Below are 17,048 nucleotides of genomic sequence, written 5' to 3'. Positions count from 1 at the left end.
AAGATTTGTTTGTTAGTGCAAAATAATCAGACCTTATACTTAATTGGAACTTTATAGGTATGTATGCCTAAAACACCAGTAAGGTAATCTTATATAATTATTGTTGGAATTTGGAAGAGAAAAAATTTTAATTGTGTCTTTAATATTAAATTATAATAAACCCTTGCAAGTTATATAGCCAAATAAACAGGATGTATGTAATATTTCTGCTTGCAGCATGGACATGATACTGGTAAATGGAGCTCAGATTCTGAGTTTTGCATGTGTATCTATCTTTCTGTGTGTCTGGTATGATTCAGTTTTTGTTCTGCTGGGTTTTTTTTTCCTGTTTTTAATTAAGCCTTCAGGAGATGTGCCTTTACTCTTTGCAAGTCCTTAATTTGATATGAATGCAATTGTAAACTCATTTGAAAAGTTTGGAAATCAATGAGTCAAAATTACAAAGGTTACTTTACAGATTTCCAGAACTTTTAATGTGGTAATGTACATTGTAATTCTGCAGGAGATGAATATACTGAATGCCTGATTTCTGGAGTTTGCTACAATTCATTAATAAATATTCTGAAGTAAATCAATCATATACTTTCAATTGCTGTAAAATGTGTCTGTTTTGTAAATCTCTCATGTCCTTGATGTATTCATTTTTTTTCTATTTCGTCATTTTTTTCCCCTTTGTTTGTAATGGTCTCTGTTCCTGTCTCTTTCTCTTTTTAAGGTACCTACTGTCAACAACGGGAAGTAGAGGCCATTACTGAAGGCGTAGAGGAAGATGAAGGATTTTGCTGTTGTGAACCCGGCCATATTCCTCACGTGCTTTCATTCAATGCTGCATTTAGCCAGCGCTGGCTAGCTTGGGAAGTGATAGTCACTAAGTATATTCTGGAGGGTTATAGTATCACTGACAATAGTGCTGCTTCTATGCTTCAAGTCTTTGATCTTCGGAAAGTACTCACCACTTACTATGTTAAGGTAAGGATATGTGCCTTACTTAGATCTTCAGATAATCGGAGTCCCTTATTAGGAAAGACATATATATCTTTTTTCCTTGTGCTTTGCTTCTAAGTAGTGATTTAAATTCTCTAGGATCCAGAAAAGTCAGTAAAAATATACATACAAAAGTCTTGCTGTTTCTTTCTTTACTAGAATTCTTTTCATGCAGTCATTAATAATAGTAGCTAGTATTTGTAACTTACATGTTTTAGACACTGTGCTAAGGAATATATACATACATATGTATACACACACACACACACACGTGTATTTAACTTAATTCTGTGAATAAGTGTTACTTCCTTGTTTTACAGATAATTTAAGGATCAGAAGTTAACTTGCCTAAGGTTCTCTAACTAGGAAGTGGAGTTTGGGATTTAAAACCCAGGGTTGTCTCACTCCTAAGCCCTTCCTGTTAACCACTACTTTGTACTGTTTTCAACAAACTGAATAAAGTATCACAAAGTTTGGGAGGTCCCCAAGACCACCCTCCTTTCTGACACCAGCTGCAATTTCTGGGTTCCCAAGAGCACCCATAGGTTCTGTAACGTGCTAAGAAAGATCCACAGAGCTCAGCAAAGTTGTTCTACTCACATTATACTCATGTTATTACTATGGAAGGATACAGATTAAAATCAGCCAAGGGAAGAGGTACCTAGGACATTGTCCAGAGCCACCAAGGTTAGGAGTTTCCAGTTGTCTTCTCCCAGTGGAGTTGTACAGATGCCTGTTTCTCCCAGCACCCAGGCATGGCTAGACTCACAGGGTATTGCCAATGGAGGAATCTTGACTGAGATTGGTATCCTGAGTCTTTACCGGGTGTAGTCATGTAGACATGGTTGACCGTGATTGACATAAGTCTCCAGGACCTCCAAAGGTCATGTTGATACTGCATGGCTCTAGACTCCCAGTTGAGCAAAGACTGTCTTATCAGGCAGGACATTCCAAGCGCTTAGTGTTTACCTCCTGAGACCCAAGGACAAAGGACAAACTTTGTATTAGGCAAAGCTAGTCTTTTACTGCACAAGATTATTTTATTTTTGCCTGAAAGTTTACAGAAATGCAGCATAGTTGTGATTTGGAGGCTTATAGGCGAAGCCAATATCTTTAAAATATGTGTGCTAAGCTTTAGTGATCCATAGCTGAATTTTCCATATCTTATGTTATTACCTCTACCTACCACCTTGTTTGTGCTGATAGGGGGAAATGAACCTTGAGCTTTCCATTTAATGTTTGCTTAAACCCAACCTCAAGAAGCGAGAGAGATTGATTTTACAACCTTTTTTTATGTGTGTGCACGTGTGCAAATGTTTTCTGTCTCTAGTTCTAAATACATAAATACGTATTTTCTGTTGCTTTATTGTTAGCTATATTTCTGTAAGTTGACCTGGGATTACTAGAAATTTGAATGACTTTCCATGAAAAATTATTTAAAATAAATGCACCATAGTAACTTTTTTTCACCTCTTAAAATATCCTAAATTCAAAAGCTCTAAAATCAATATACTAGAATTGTTTTGAAGTTGCCTTGCCGAATTTATGGTTTTTATTTTAAAGTATGATATGTGTTTTCATCCAGGAAGGCCTGAAGTATTTTGTTATAACATTCTTAAAATATATATTATAGAATATTGACCTAAAGTGAAATATTTTTGAGTTATACTACCATTAGAAACAATTGGAATTTATTTCACTGAGGCATTGGAGATAATTCGAATTGTGATTTAACCTGATTTTTTTCCTCTTGTCCACATTAGGGTATCATTTATTATGTTACAACCTCCTCTAAGTTAGAGGAGTGGCTAGCTAATGAGACAATGCAGGAAGGACTACGTCTGTGTGCAGATCGTAATTACGTCGACGTGGACCCAACATTTAATCCAAACATTGACGAAGACTATGACCACCGACTAGCAGGCATATCCAGGGAGAGTTTCTGTGTGATTTACCTCAACTGGATAGAGTATTGCTCCTCCCGAAGAGCAAAGGTAGAGTTTGTTTAATCCATGTACACACTCTTTGAATTCAGGTTTTGAATCCAGGGTTCCAAAGATGGAAAGAATAACCCTGTTATTTATTATGAGGTCATTTTTCCGAGACTTTCCTCTTCCTGATCTTGTAGGTCAGAAAACCTGTTTGCTTCACTATGGTTGCGCCAAACCAACCCTGCCAAAACAGGTTAATGAAAAGTGGTCTCCTCTTTTCTTTCATTTGCGGTGTCCTAATCTCACTGCCCAGGAAGCAACCTCTGCACCCTGTGCAGGCACATGCATTTTACACAGATTAAAATTATGTGCATTACTCTCCAAAATCTAGTGTTAAAGAAATTCCCCCTCCATTGCCAGCCTTAGGATAATTAAATATCTTTGCCTGAAATACAAAGTCTAGACCAGCACTAATAGAACTTTCTGCAATGATAGAAATGTCCTATGCTGTCAAATCCCATATGTGGCTATTAAGCACTTGAAATGTGGTTAGTACAACTAAAGAATGAATTTTAAATATTATTTAATTTTGACTGATTTAAATTTAACAGCCCATATAGATAGTGGCTACTATTTTGGACAGTATAGACCATTGACTTTCACATATTAATATGGCTAAAAATGACCTTGGAGCTGTAAAAATCCAAATTCCTGGGCCTCACCTGAAAGATTCTTACTCAGTAGGTCTAGGCTGGGGATGTAAAAATCCATCACCCTGGGTGATTTTAATTTAGGTGGTTCCCAATCCACACAGGATATCCTGTCCCATCTTAAAGGTAAGATGAATTACAGACTTCAGCAACTGTTTCTTGCTTCTAGGTTCCATGACTCCTGTGATAGTGTTGCCATGCTGTCAGACTCCAGGGAACATAAACACAATACCAAGGCCTGTAATTAAAAAGCTTATCCCTACCATCACTATTGCTTTCCAGGCAAAAGCCTTGTGTAATTGAACCTCAGCATGCTATGTACAGATTTGCTCTATATCATGGACCATCGTGAGCTATCTTAACAACCAATGCCTTTATCATGGTCTGGGATATACATACCACCCATCTTCAGATTTAACACCTGGTTTAGTCCTTCCTTTGCAACTACTTAGAGTACTATACCCCATTATATCAGCCTCTTTTCATCAGACTTAGAAATTTTCCACCATATTTTTATCTGTTAAACCAAGAAATGCTTTATTGATACAAACACACACACAAACTTTAAAGCACTAAGAAATTTTTTCCCTTTTATTTCTTTATATTATGGGGGTACAGATATTGTTAGGGTTACATATATTGCCCCTGCTACCCCCCCCCCGCCCACCATGCCAGAGCTTCAAGCGTGTCCAACCCCCAGGTGGTGCATACCACACCCATTATGTAAGTATACACCTTTTTCCCCCCCACCTGCCCACCACCCAATAAAAGTTGGGGTTTTTTCTTTTTTGACATTTTGGTTACATTGTATATCTTTGCTTCTCCCTAAGAAGGGTTAGAGGTATTCCCTTCCCCCCACAATGCTTACCATATCCCTAGGATGTGGATCTCCCCCCAACCCCCCAATCCCTGGTGAGTACTACCACCATTTGAGTACCATAGTTTTAATCAGTCAGTACCAATTTGATGGCGAGTAGATGTGGAGCCCATTTTCCTGGTCTTGTGTTGCCTCACTTTGGATAACAGGCTTAAGCTTAATCCAGGATAACATAACCGGTGCTAGCTCACTGTCCTTTCTTAGAATTGAGTAATATTCCATTGTGAGCATATACCAAATTTTAATTATTCACTCCTGAATTGATGGGCACTTGGGTTGTTCCCATGACCTTGCAATAGTGAATTGTGCTGCCGTAAACATTCGGGTGCTGATATCTTTATAATAGAATGTCTTATGCTCTTTTGGGTAGATGTCTAACAATGCTATTGCAGGGTCGAATGGTAATTCTATTTCTAGAAATAGCTTTTTCTATTTCTAGCTGTTTGCGGTATCTCCAAATTCTTTTCCACAAAGGTTGCACTAATTTGCAGTCCCACCAGTAGTGTAGGAGTGTTCTTGTCTCTCCACATCCTCACCAGCATTTGTTGTTTTGGGATTTTTTGATACAGGCCATTCTTGCTGGGGTTAGGTGATATCTTATTGTGGTTTTGATTTGCATTTCTCTGATGATTAGAGATGTTGAGCATTTTTTTATATGTTTGCAGGCTGTTATTCTGTCTTCTTTGGAAAAGTTTCTGTTCATTTCCGTTGCCCATTTCTTGATGGAGTTGTTTGATTTTTTTCTTGTTAATTCTTTTAAGTTCTAGATAGATTCTTGTTATTAGACCTTTATCAGAAATGTAGAGAGCAAATATTTTCTACCATTCTATGGGTTATCTGTTTGCTCTAATGAAAGTTTCCTTGGCTGTGCAGAAACTTTTTAATTTGATCAGATCCCATTTGTTTATTTTTCCTGCTGCGGCTATTGCCTTGGGGGTCTTCCTCAAAAATTCTTTGCCTAGACCAATATCTGATAGGGTTTTCCCAACATCATCTGTCTTCTTTGGAAAAGTTTCTGTTCATTTCCGTTGCCCATTTCTTGATGGAGTTGTTTGATTTTTTTCTTGTTAATTCTTTTAAGTTCTAGATAGATTCTTGTTATTAGACCTTTATCAGAAATGTAGAGAGCAAATATTTTCTACCATTCTATGGGTTATCTGTTTGCTCTAATGTAAGTTTCCTTGGCTGTGCAGAAACTTTTTAATTTGATCAGATCCCATTTGTTTATTTTTCCTGCTGCGGCTATTGCCTTGGGGGTCTTCCTCAAAAATTCTTTGCCTAGACCAATATCTGATAGGGTTTTCCCAACATCATCTTCTAGGATTCTTAAGGTTTCATGCCTTAGGTTTAAGTCTGTCATCCATCTTGAGTGAATTTTTGTGAGAGGTGAGAGGTAGGGATCCTGGTTCAATCTTCTGCATGTAGCTAACCACTTTTCCCAGCACCATTTATTGAAGAGGGATTCTTTTCCCCATTGTATATTTTTGTCTGCTTATCAAAGATTAGGTTACTGTATACTGAAGGTTTCATCTCTGGTATCTCAGATCTATTCCAGATATCAATGCTTCTGTTCTTGTGCCAATACCAGGCTGATTTAACTATTATTGCTTTATAGTACAGCTTGAAGTCAGGAAGACTGATGCCTCCTAGTTTGTTCTTTTTACTTAAGATTGCTTTGGCTATACAAGGTTTATTTTGGTTCCATACAAAGTGAAGAATTATTTTTTCTAGTTCTGTAAAGAATGCTGGTGGTATTTTGATGGGGATTGCATTAATTCTGTAGATCACTTTAGGTAATATTGACATTTTAACAATATTGATTCCAGCAATCCATGAACAAGGTAGATTTTTCCATCTGTTTAAATCATCTGCAATTTCTTTTTTAGTGTTTCATAGTTCTCCTTGTATAAATCTTTTGTATCTTCATTAAGTATACTCCTAGATATTTAATTTTCTTTGGGGCTGTAGTAAAAGGTATTGCAGTTTTGATTTGAGTTTCTACTTGATCGTTCTTGGCATATATGAATGCTTCTGATTAGTGTATATTGATTTTATAAACTGAAACTTTACCAAATTCATTTATTAAATCTAGGAGTCTCTTGGATGAGTCCATGGGGTTTTCTAGGTATACAATCATATCATCGGCGAAGAGCGAGAGTTTGATCTCATCTGCCCCCAGTTGAATGCCCTTAATACCCCTCTCTTGCCTTATTGCTATAGCTAGGACTTCGAGCACTATGTTGAATAAAAGAGGAGATAGTGGGCATCCTTGTCTAGTTCCAGTTTGAAGAGGGAATGATTTCAATTTTTCCCCATTTAGAATATTAGCAGTGGGTTTGTCATACATGGATTTGATAAATTTAAGGTATGAGCTGTCTATGCCTATTTTGTTAAGAGTTTTTATCATAAAGGTGAGTTGGACTTTGTCTAATGCTTTTTCTGCATCTATTGACAGAATCATATGGTCTTTGTTCTTGATTTTATTTATGAAGTGAATTGCATTTATAGACTTACATATGTTGAACCAGCCTTGCATCCCTGCAGTAAAGCCCACCTGGTCATGGTGAATTATTTTTTTGATGTGCTGCTGAATTCTCTTTGCTAAAATTTTATTTAGGATTTTTGCATCTATATTCATGAGTGATATCGGTCTGTAATTTTCTTTTTTCGTTGCATCCTTTTGTGGCTTTGGTATCAAGGTGATATTGGCTTCGTAGAATAAGTTAGGAAGGATATCATCCTTCTCAATGGTGTGGAATAGTTTCTGTAGTATAGGTATGAGTTCATCTTTGTATGTTTGCTAGAACTCTGAAGTGTAGCCATCTGGCCCGGGACTTTTCTGTTTGTGGAAGTTTTTAATTACTGCTTCAATTTATGAGCTTGAGATTGGTCTATTCAGGAATTCTGTTACTTCCTAAGTAAACTTAGGGAGGTTGTATGAATCCAGGAATTTGTCCATTTCATCTTCATTCTGTAGTTTTGGGGCATATAGTTTTTTATAGTAGTCAAATATAATGTTTTGTATTTCTGTGGTGTCTGTTGTAATCGCTCCTTTTTCATTTCTTATTGAGTTTATTAGAGTCCTTGTCAATCTAGCAAGAAGGCCATCAATTTTGTTTATCTTTTTGAAAATCCGGCTTCTGGTTTTGTTGATCTTTAGTATAGTTTTCTTGTTCTCCCTTTCAGTAAGTTCTACTTTCATCTTCGTTATTTCTTTTCTTCTATTAGGATTGGAAATTGTTTGCTCTTCTTTTTCTAATTCTTTGAGCCTATCCATTAGGTTGTTAGCATCTAAGCTTTCTGTTTTTTGAATGTGAGCATTGATTGCTATTAGTTTTCCTCTCTGGTAAGCTTTTGCTGTATCCCTCAGGTTTTGGTAACAAGTATCACCATTATCATTTTGTTTGAGGAAACTCTTGATTTCCCTCTGAATTTCTTCCTTGACCCAATAATTTTTGAATCATAGATTGTTTAATTTCCATGATTTTGTGAGGTATTGATTGCTACTATAGGAATTGAACTGTAATTTTATACCACTATGGTCAGAAAAGATACAAGGTATAATCTCTATTTGCATGAATTTTTTGAGATCTCATTTGCAGCCTAGGATGTGATCAATTTTGGAGAAGGATCCATGGGCTGCCGAGAAGAATGTAAATTCAAGTTTATTCGGATGGAATGTTCTGTAGAGATCTGTCAGACCTTTTTGATTAAGGGCTCTGTTCAGGTCCATTATTTCTTTGCTTATTTTCTGTTTGGAGGATCTATCCAGATCATTTAGTGGAGTGTTGAAGTCTCCTGCTGCTGTGGCAGTGTTGTGTAAGATGGTATTTAGATTAGATAAGGTTTGCTTTATGTAATTGGGTGCTCCTGTATTGCGTGCATAGATACTAAGAATTGTTAAATCTTCTTGTTGTATCTTCTTTCACCATTATAAAATGGCCATCTTTATCCTTTTTTACTCTTGCTATTTTGAAGCTTATGTTATCTGCAAATAGTATAGCTACCCCAGCTTTCTTTTGACTTCTGTTTGACTGGATGATAGTTTTCCACCCCTTGACCTTCAGCTGGAAGGCATCTTTGTGGGTTAGATGTGTTTACTGTAGATAGCAGATACTAGGCTTATGGGTTTTTATCCACTTTGTCAATCTATGTCTCTTTTAGAGGACATTTTAAGCATTTACATTTATTGAGAGGATTGAAATTGGAGCAAGATTACCATTCATATTGTTGCTTTCTCTTACTCCTTGAGCCATCATGTAGTTCGAGGTCTAGACTTTAATTCTTTGACGATTTTACTTTGAGGAGTGTCTGTTGCCCTGTTCAGTTAGAAATGCGGGTCTGAGAACTTCCTGTAGGGCTGGTCTGGACTTTGCAAATTCCTTCAGTGATTGCTTGTCTGAGAAGGACTTTATTTCTCCCTCATAGATGAATCTTAATTTTGCCAGATAAAGAATTCTAGGTTGGGCTTTGTTCTGTTTTAGGACGTTAAGGATAGGGACCCAATCCCTTCTGGCTTGTAAGGTTTCAGATGAGAAGTCTGCTGTTAGTCTGATAGGTTTCCTTTATAGGTTAATTTTTGTTTTCGCCTCGCTGAACGGAGTATTGCTTCTTTCACATTTACTTCAGTCAACCTAATGACCATGTGATGAGGTGATTGCCTTTTCATGTTGAGTCCCCCAGGAGTTCTGTGAGCTTCTTGTATTTGGATATAAATATTTCTGGCCAGGCCCGGCATATTTTCCTCGAGTATTCTGTGAAATAAGTTTTCCATCCCTTGAAATTGTTCCTCTTCCTCTTCTGGAATCCCAATCACCCTGAGATTCAGCTTTTTTATGTAATGCCACACTTCTTGTAAGCTTTGGTCTTGTCTCTTGTTTCTGTGATCCCTTTCTTCCTCTGATTTGTTTAGATCACAGGCATAATCTTCGAGCTCTGGGATTCTTTCCTCTGCATTTTCCATCCTGTTCTTGATGCTTTCTACTGTATTATGGAGATTATTGATTGTTTCCTTCATTGCCAAAATTTCTTATTGGTTCTTCTGTATAATTTCAATTTCTTTGGAGAATTTTCCATTCATTTCCTGGATTGTTCTTGTGTTTTTTCTATGTTGTGATTCTATTTTCTCTTCAATTCCATTCAGTTTTCTGATAATCCATATTCAAAATTTTTCCTCTTTCAGTTTAATCATATCATGTAAGCTGGGGTCGGTTGATGGAGGTCGAGTATTATCTTTTGTAGGTGACTTTTCTCCTTCATGTTTCCTGTGATCTTCTGCTGGTTCTTTCTCATCTGGGCATTCTGTCGAGGACCACAGGTGTTGGGACTGGGTCATGAGCAAACTTCTGGAATTCCAAAGGATTGATCTAAGGCAGGGCTGGGAGTATGTGGTCTGGTCCTGTAGTGTCTTAGAGGAGTTCGAGTCAGTAGGGTAATCTTTGATCTAATGTCTTCACCTTATGTCTATTAAGATTAATAGGTTTAGTCACCTTGCTTAGAGATTCAGGGGTTAGATAACTCTTGTGAGTGTGAGATCGCTCTCAACCCCTAGTTTGAAGATGGAGGCACTATGATAGGCTGTCAGATTACTCTGGCTTTTGTTTCCTGAGGCCTTTGAGAGTCTCAAACCAAACAGAGACCTGCATGTGGGTTATCTCCTGCCGGGATGAGGTCAGTTCCTTCCGCACGGAATCCTGGTGGGTTGGTCACCTCTCAGAGTTTTCTTCAGCCCCATCAAATCTCAGCCCAGACAACAGATTCCCTTACCCATCTCTATTTCCCAGGAATGGAGCTTCCCCTTTGGCTGTAGGCACCAGCTAACAGGACACAGTAAAAAGGTGGAGAGGAGACTCAGTTTGTTAGTCTGTCCTGATTGGCTGTTAGAGCTGCCTTTCTGTGGCCAGCGCCATCAGGAAGGTAGAAGTGAAGCAGAGGTGACAGTCTTGCAACCCGGATATCGGGTTGAACAGCCTCTTTCTCAACACTGTCCAGAGGCGGAGTAAGACCCTATAGTGCGAAGCACCCAAACCCAAGTTGTAGGAGAGTGTGGGTGTTGGTGTCGCCCCAGGTTATATCTGGAAAAGTAGTCTTCTTCCCCACTTCACTTTGCCAAGACCAGCTCTGCTCTCTGAACACAGAGCACAGGCGGCTAGTGCCATGGGAGACCGTCTGAGATCAATCTGGCAATGCAGCCACGCCAACTGCCACTCTCCGCCTTCTACCCCTTTAAACACAGAGTTCATGATAAATGGCAAGAATGGGAACAGCCTCTTTCTCAGCTCCACCCCAAGCTAGAGTTAGAACCTTTGGTGCAAAGTACCCAGTCCCAAGTCGCAGGAGGGTATGGGTGATAGTGTCTCTTCCAGTTATACCTGGAAAAGCCGCTTCCTTCACACCTCCACTTTGTCCAGGTGGGCTCTGCTCTCTGCATACAGAGCTCGGGGTGGCTCGTGCAGCTAGAGACCGTCTAAGATGGGGGGGGGGGGCAGCCGCGACATGCCACTCTCCACCTGCTATCTCTTTAAATACCAGTTTGGAGATAAGCGGCAGGTATGGGAAGAGTCTCTTTCTCAGCTCCGTTCCAAGGCAGAGTTGGAGCCTTTGGTGCGAAGCGCCCGGCCCCAAGTCTCAGGAGGGTGTTGGTGAAAATTTCTCCAGACTCTATCTAGGAAAGCAGGCTCCTTCATAGCTCAGCCTTGCCCATGCATGCTCTGCTGTCTGGGCACAGAGCACAAGTGGCTTGAGTAGCAAGAGTCTGTCCAATATCAGACTGGAAGGGCAACCGGACCGCCACTCTCCCCCTCTGTTTCCCTAAATACAGAGCAGGTGACAAGTTCCCAGGTATGGGAGCAGTTCCTATCTCAATTCTGCCCAAAGGCGGAGTTGGAACCTTTGGCGCGGAGCGCCAGGTCTCATACCGCAGGAGAGTGTGGGTGAAAATTTCTCTATAGGCTCTATCTAGAAAAACAGGCTCCTTCACAGCTTGGCCTTGCCTGTGGGCACAGAGCACAGGTGGCTGTGTAGCAAGAGACTAGACCGTCCAATATCGGACTGGCGGGGCAGTAGCGCCTATCGCCACTCCCTCCCCACTCCCCCTCCAAACACCGAGTCCGAGTCCAAGTAAAACTGCAGGGATGGGGGATGGGAGCAGTGTTGGAGGCTCAGGGGGACTTCCCCCAACTCGCAGAGTCCCTACAGATCAAGGAACCTAGCTTTGTGCTTGTCTACTCAGCTCCAGCGAAAACCTCTACTATATCAAAGGTCAAAGCCTCCTTTCTTGTATACTCCCCTCACCCTGGACCTGGAAGCAACCTGCAGCAAGATGCCAGAGTGGGCTCCCGTTCCTGCCGAGTGGGGGGAGCTACTGCTGGGTTCAGACCCTCCCCCACCTGAAACTGCCTCAGCTGCGCCCTAAGGAGATTTCAAACTGTTCCCTGTTCTAGTCTCCTCTCCACACAGTTTTGTCCGGCGCTACCACTAACCACCAACTTCAGACACTTCCAGACCTACATGGGTGTGTAGCTCGGTGTAGGAGGGGTGACTCTCAGCGTCAGATAGGGCTGATGCCACTGCCATCTGGCAGCCGCTCAAGCGGTGCCTCGCTCCCTTCCTGTTGTATATTTCCGATTCCCTGGGTTTTGCAGAAGAATATCCTATTCACCTTTGATTTCAGCTGTAGATTGTCTTATCCCTCCGTTTCCCGGTAAATGTCTGCAGGCTTGCGAAGCTGGTCCTGTGGAAGTGCATATCACTCACGTGTGGTTGTCCGCTGTCTTCACTTTCTGCTCTGGAAGCAGAGAGCCAGGAGGCCACCCCTACTCTGCCTTTTTTCCCATCCAAGCACTAAGAAATTTAAATATCCATATCGTAGCAAACTGGTGGCCAATTAAACATTCAGGGTCGACAGATGCAGGGAGACTGGAGCAGATCGGATTCCTATATGGAGAGGGCATCTTCACAGGCGAAGAAGGCCTAGCTGTAACAGCTTTTCAAGTTCTGTCTTCTCAGCAAGGATGAGAGGCACTCCATTGGAGGGGAGGTATGCAATCTGGTGCTCTTCAGGCAGGTCAAAACCCTCAAAATCTAGAGAATTGAAGGGAAATAATTTTTCTGTTTCTGGATAGCTGTCATCTGAGCAGGAGCAGAGCTTTTTGCTCTAACAGTCTTCTTGGTCATAGGGCCCAGATCCCAGCTTCATCCCATCCATAGGATCCACATGGGTGCCTACTTCTCTATTCTCCTTACCAACAAAGATCAGAATAGCCGCCTCCAATATTTTAAAAAATATTTTTCTGTCCTTTTCTTTGCCCCTTTTGTGAAGACTGCAATTATAAATGTAAATGTACATTTATATTAGACTATTAGATATTGTCCTATAGCTCACTGATGCCTTGTTGTCTTTTTTTTCTCTGTGTGTTTTATTTTGCATAGTTTCTATTGCTGTGTTTTTGAGATAATTGGTCTTTTCTTCTGCTTTGTTTAACATACCATTAATCTCATCCAGTGTATTTTTTATTTTGGACATTGCATTACTTTGTATCTCTGGAAGTTTGATTTGGGTCTTTTGTTATAATCTTCCATGTGTCACTTAGCATAGTCATTCCTCTACCTTCTTGAACTTATGAGATACAGTTATAATAACTTTTTAATATCCTTTTTGGCTAATTCTCACATGTGTCAGTTCTGGGCAATTTTTTGGATTGAGTGATAAATTGATTGTTTTTCTCATTATGTATCATTTTTTCCTGCTACTTTACATGCCTGGTGATTCTTGATTAGCTGCCAAACTTTATGAATTTTTCCTTGAAGGGTGCTGGATATTTTTGTATTGCTATAAATATTCTTGAACTTTGTTCTGTGACACAGTTAAATTCCTTGGGGACAGTTTGGTCCTTTCAGGGCTTGATTAGAATGGATCAGAGCAGCATTTAGTCTAGGGCTAGTTTTTCCCCATTACTGAGACAATACCTTCTGAGTACGCTAGGCAGTCACAAGACTTTCCGTTGTCCTGACTGTTGCTCTGGATGGTTCTTTTCTCAGCCTTCGGTCCTCCTTGCATGTGTTGATCATTACTCTGGTGAGACTCAAGAGAGACCCTTTGCAGATCTCGGGAGTGTTGTCTGTAGCTCTCTCTTCTCTAGCATTTTGGCCTGTGAACTTTAGCTGACACAGAGCCCTATAGACTCAACCTTTTCTTGTGCTGTGGCCTGGAAACTCTCTAGGTAACATGCTCTGTCAATTGTAAGGCTACCTCTTTTGTTTCTCATATTTCAGGGATGAGTGTCCAGTGTCTGAAAATTGTTTTTATATATTGTGCCCAATTCCTTGGCAGTTACTGGTAGGAGGGCAAATATGATCTCTGTTACTTCATCTTGTCTAGAAGCAGAACCTTGAACTAAATTTTTTTTTTTCTTATCACAGAAGCAGTACATTTTCAGCATAGAAAGTTGACAGGGTTGGGGAGGGAGGGAGGAAAATAAAGAACAAAAATCACCCATAATTTTTGTTACCTATCATAACCACCTTTAGTGTTTTTTGTTTATGTAACTTCACGTCTATACCCATTCTCTCTTTTATTTTTCTTTTGTATTTCTTACTAGTTCTCCCATGCTCTTTATTTACTGTTTTGTAACCTGGACCCAAAATTCTTTTCAAAGAGCCTGCTTGATGAAACTAAATATATGCTATATGAGGTAATATTCTTTGGAAACAGTCTAATTGGCAGCAACTAGGTCATCTCTAACACAGTTGCTATTAATTAGATTATCCAATTAATGGTAATTAATTAAATTAACCAGTTAATATTAAGTTAATACCTTAGACAGTTCCCCTTTCTTGTTTGTAAGTTAATGGTTTACAAAGCCAAAAATATATACCACTGGCAAAGTTAGAATAATTAAGCTCATTATTAGCCTATATTGTTGATTCTTCAACTTGAGTATGCATGAGAATCACTTGGAAAGTGATTATTGGACCCTACCTCCAGAATTTGATTTCATAGATCTGGAGTAGCCTAAAATTTGCATTTCTAACAAGTTCCCAGGTGATGCTGATGCTGCTGGTCCTAGGACTATATACTGTGAGAACCACTGTCCTAGATTGTTGCTTGTTCACTGAGGGACTACCAAAATTTTCCTTAGTACTATATAAGGTAAACCATTTTGTGACTATTACTGGACTTTCTTAGGGTAAAAAGAAAGAGTTACCAGCTTCTTTCAATAATCAAAGTATGCAGTTGTTAAAAAAATAAAAAGTTGAGGGGAAGCAATATTCTATGGATATCAATTTGATTTTCTTTACTATGTTTATGGTCACAGAGAGGCTAACATGGCTGCTACTAGTAGCCTGCTTGACAAGTTATGGTCAGAAATAACTATAGAATATTGTATTTTCAGGAGAAGGTAATATCAGTAATACTAGTAAGTACTTTGAAATGTTTAGCTAGGATCCTAATTTATAATAGAGGCAGGTTTTTTTTGTTGTTATTATGTTCCAATATTATAAAGCTTTAGATTTTATCTAAGGATTCCAAAGAACCTCCCCATACACATTCATGCTTCATTTCATACTGTTTTATTGCTAAATTGATTTTCATTGGAACTTTTATTTGAAAAGATAGAGATTATGTACTAGTTGAGTTCTTTATTATTTTGCTGATGTATTAATTAGATATGTTTTGATTTGTTAAATACTTATATGCCTTTTCGATAACAATGTTCTTTGTTTTTTAAAGCCACTGGATGTGGACAAAGATTCATCCCTGGTAACTCTTTGTTATGGACTCTGTGTTCTGGGACGGAGAGCTTTGGGGACTGCATCCCACCATATGTCCAGGTAAAGAACGCATTTCTGTTTTCAGGAAGAGAATATGGGAAGCTGTATAACCTAAATCTGAAATCATATTTTGTGGAAGCATTCATTCTATCTATGCTAATTTATTATAAAAGTCCCTAGATTTTATCTTGAGATCTTTTTGCTGAATATAGTTTAGTTGTCCTAACTGGTTAACAGAACTGGCTTTTAAAATTCGCACATTTGTGGGTAGCTATTGGTAATGATAATTTGATGAATTTAAGACATTTTCAAATATAATCACCCCATGAAGTATGATTTGTCTCTTCCCATTTATATCTATTTTTCTAATAAGTTCTTTTGTTTTTATTTTTCCATGTTTTCTTGAAGCCTCTGTTCAGAGCATTTATACTTTTAATATGGTCATATTAGATTTGGGGACTCTAAATCTAAACTGAATTTCCTGACATATATATCCAAATGAATCAGAATTAAGAAATACCACACATTTTGAATTTCTTCTCTGATAATGACATGTTTTCCATTAGGCCCTTCATAATTTATTTTAATTTATAGGCTCTTTGCCTGTTGTCAGTTTTGATGGGCTTACTATTACAGTGGTTCATAAACAAGGATCTCAGGTCAGACAGACTTTCTCGATCTCTTGTGATTCTGGTTCAGGGGTGGTGACATTAGTTCTTGGAATCTGCATTTTGAAAACACTCCCAGGTGATTCTTATGTATACTCAAATGTAAAAATCAGTGACATGGAAGACTTTTGTCAAAATATGTGAACTTTTATCTCCAATCTTAACAGTAATTTAGAGTCATTCCTGTATGGATTGCATGCCCTATTTAAAGGAGATTTCCGTATTTCTTCAATTCGAGATGAATGGATCTTTGCTGACATGGAATTGCTAAGAAAAGTAGTCGTCCCTGGAATCCGTATGTCCATTAAACTTCATCAGGTAAGAAGGTGAAAATTTTCTAAGGTGTTTATGCTCATTCTTCACATGAATTCCAAGTTATGTTTCTTAGGAACCTTTTGACAAATATTCTGATGTGAACCAAATAAAAACATGATTTCATGACAAGATATTAAACCTTAAAAGCCTGAACTTATGTTTCAAACAGTAAATTTGAATTTTAATATTAGAGAGTAACTGACTTAGGCATGAACTTGAAGAAAAATTAAGCAGTGACAAGCTAGAAATAAAGGTCTTTGGTCCTATAATACTTGCTTTGACTTCATGTGATTGTAATTCACACCTCTTCCCTGGATGAATATTAGCCAACTCCAAATGTGCAGCGTAGTTACAACTCAAGAGTGTTGTAAGTTCTGCAGTTACTGAACTGAGTTTCATTTTGTTCATTATGTAGAATAATAGTTGGTTAGGACGGACTTAGCCTTAGTTAATTAAATAATCCTAGTGGGGTAATAACATTGAAAGGGGCCCCACAATGCATTTCCAAAGGCCTAGATCATTTCAAGACTATTGTGTGAAATTAAGTCCTGGTGCTTTGTCCTGTAATCATTCCACTGGACAGTAATTACCAGATCTGACGATAGAGACCCCATGATAAAACTTATTAAAATGCATCTGCCATGTTCAAATCTGATTGAATCTCCCCCCACCAAAAAATAAATAAAAAGTAAATTAACTCTTCAAGTGATTTTACTACAATCTAAAGTGTTAGAATTAAGTTACCATCTCACAGTCTTTGGGAGCATTGCTAATAAAGGGTTGTATTATT

At 38.7% G+C, this 17,048-nt stretch overlaps 1 protein-coding gene across 8 annotated transcripts in view; it reads left to right on the top strand.

Moving 5' to 3' along the window:
* Nucleotides 1-17,048, top strand: part of PCNX1 (pecanex 1) — a 160,918-nt gene that overhangs the window by 133,846 nt on the left and 10,024 nt on the right. For all 8 annotated transcript variants that reach the window (XM_012756122.3, XM_012756125.3, XM_012756124.3 and 5 more), the window contains 4 exons: nt 716-969; nt 2,748-2,978; nt 15,235-15,335; nt 16,111-16,261. In XM_012756122.3, coding sequence (XP_012611576.1) covers nt 716-969; nt 2,748-2,978; nt 15,235-15,335; nt 16,111-16,261 — 737 coding nt within the window. The remainder of the gene's footprint in view (nt 1-715; nt 970-2,747; nt 2,979-15,234; nt 15,336-16,110; nt 16,262-17,048) is intronic.

This window comes from Microcebus murinus, chromosome 6 (genome assembly GCF_040939455.1).
Source record: "Microcebus murinus isolate Inina chromosome 6, M.murinus_Inina_mat1.0, whole genome shotgun sequence".
NCBI lineage: Eukaryota > Metazoa > Chordata > Mammalia > Primates > Cheirogaleidae > Microcebus > Microcebus murinus.
The sequence above is the reverse complement of the archived record's forward strand: the minus strand, read 5'-3'. Positions and strand labels throughout refer to the sequence as shown.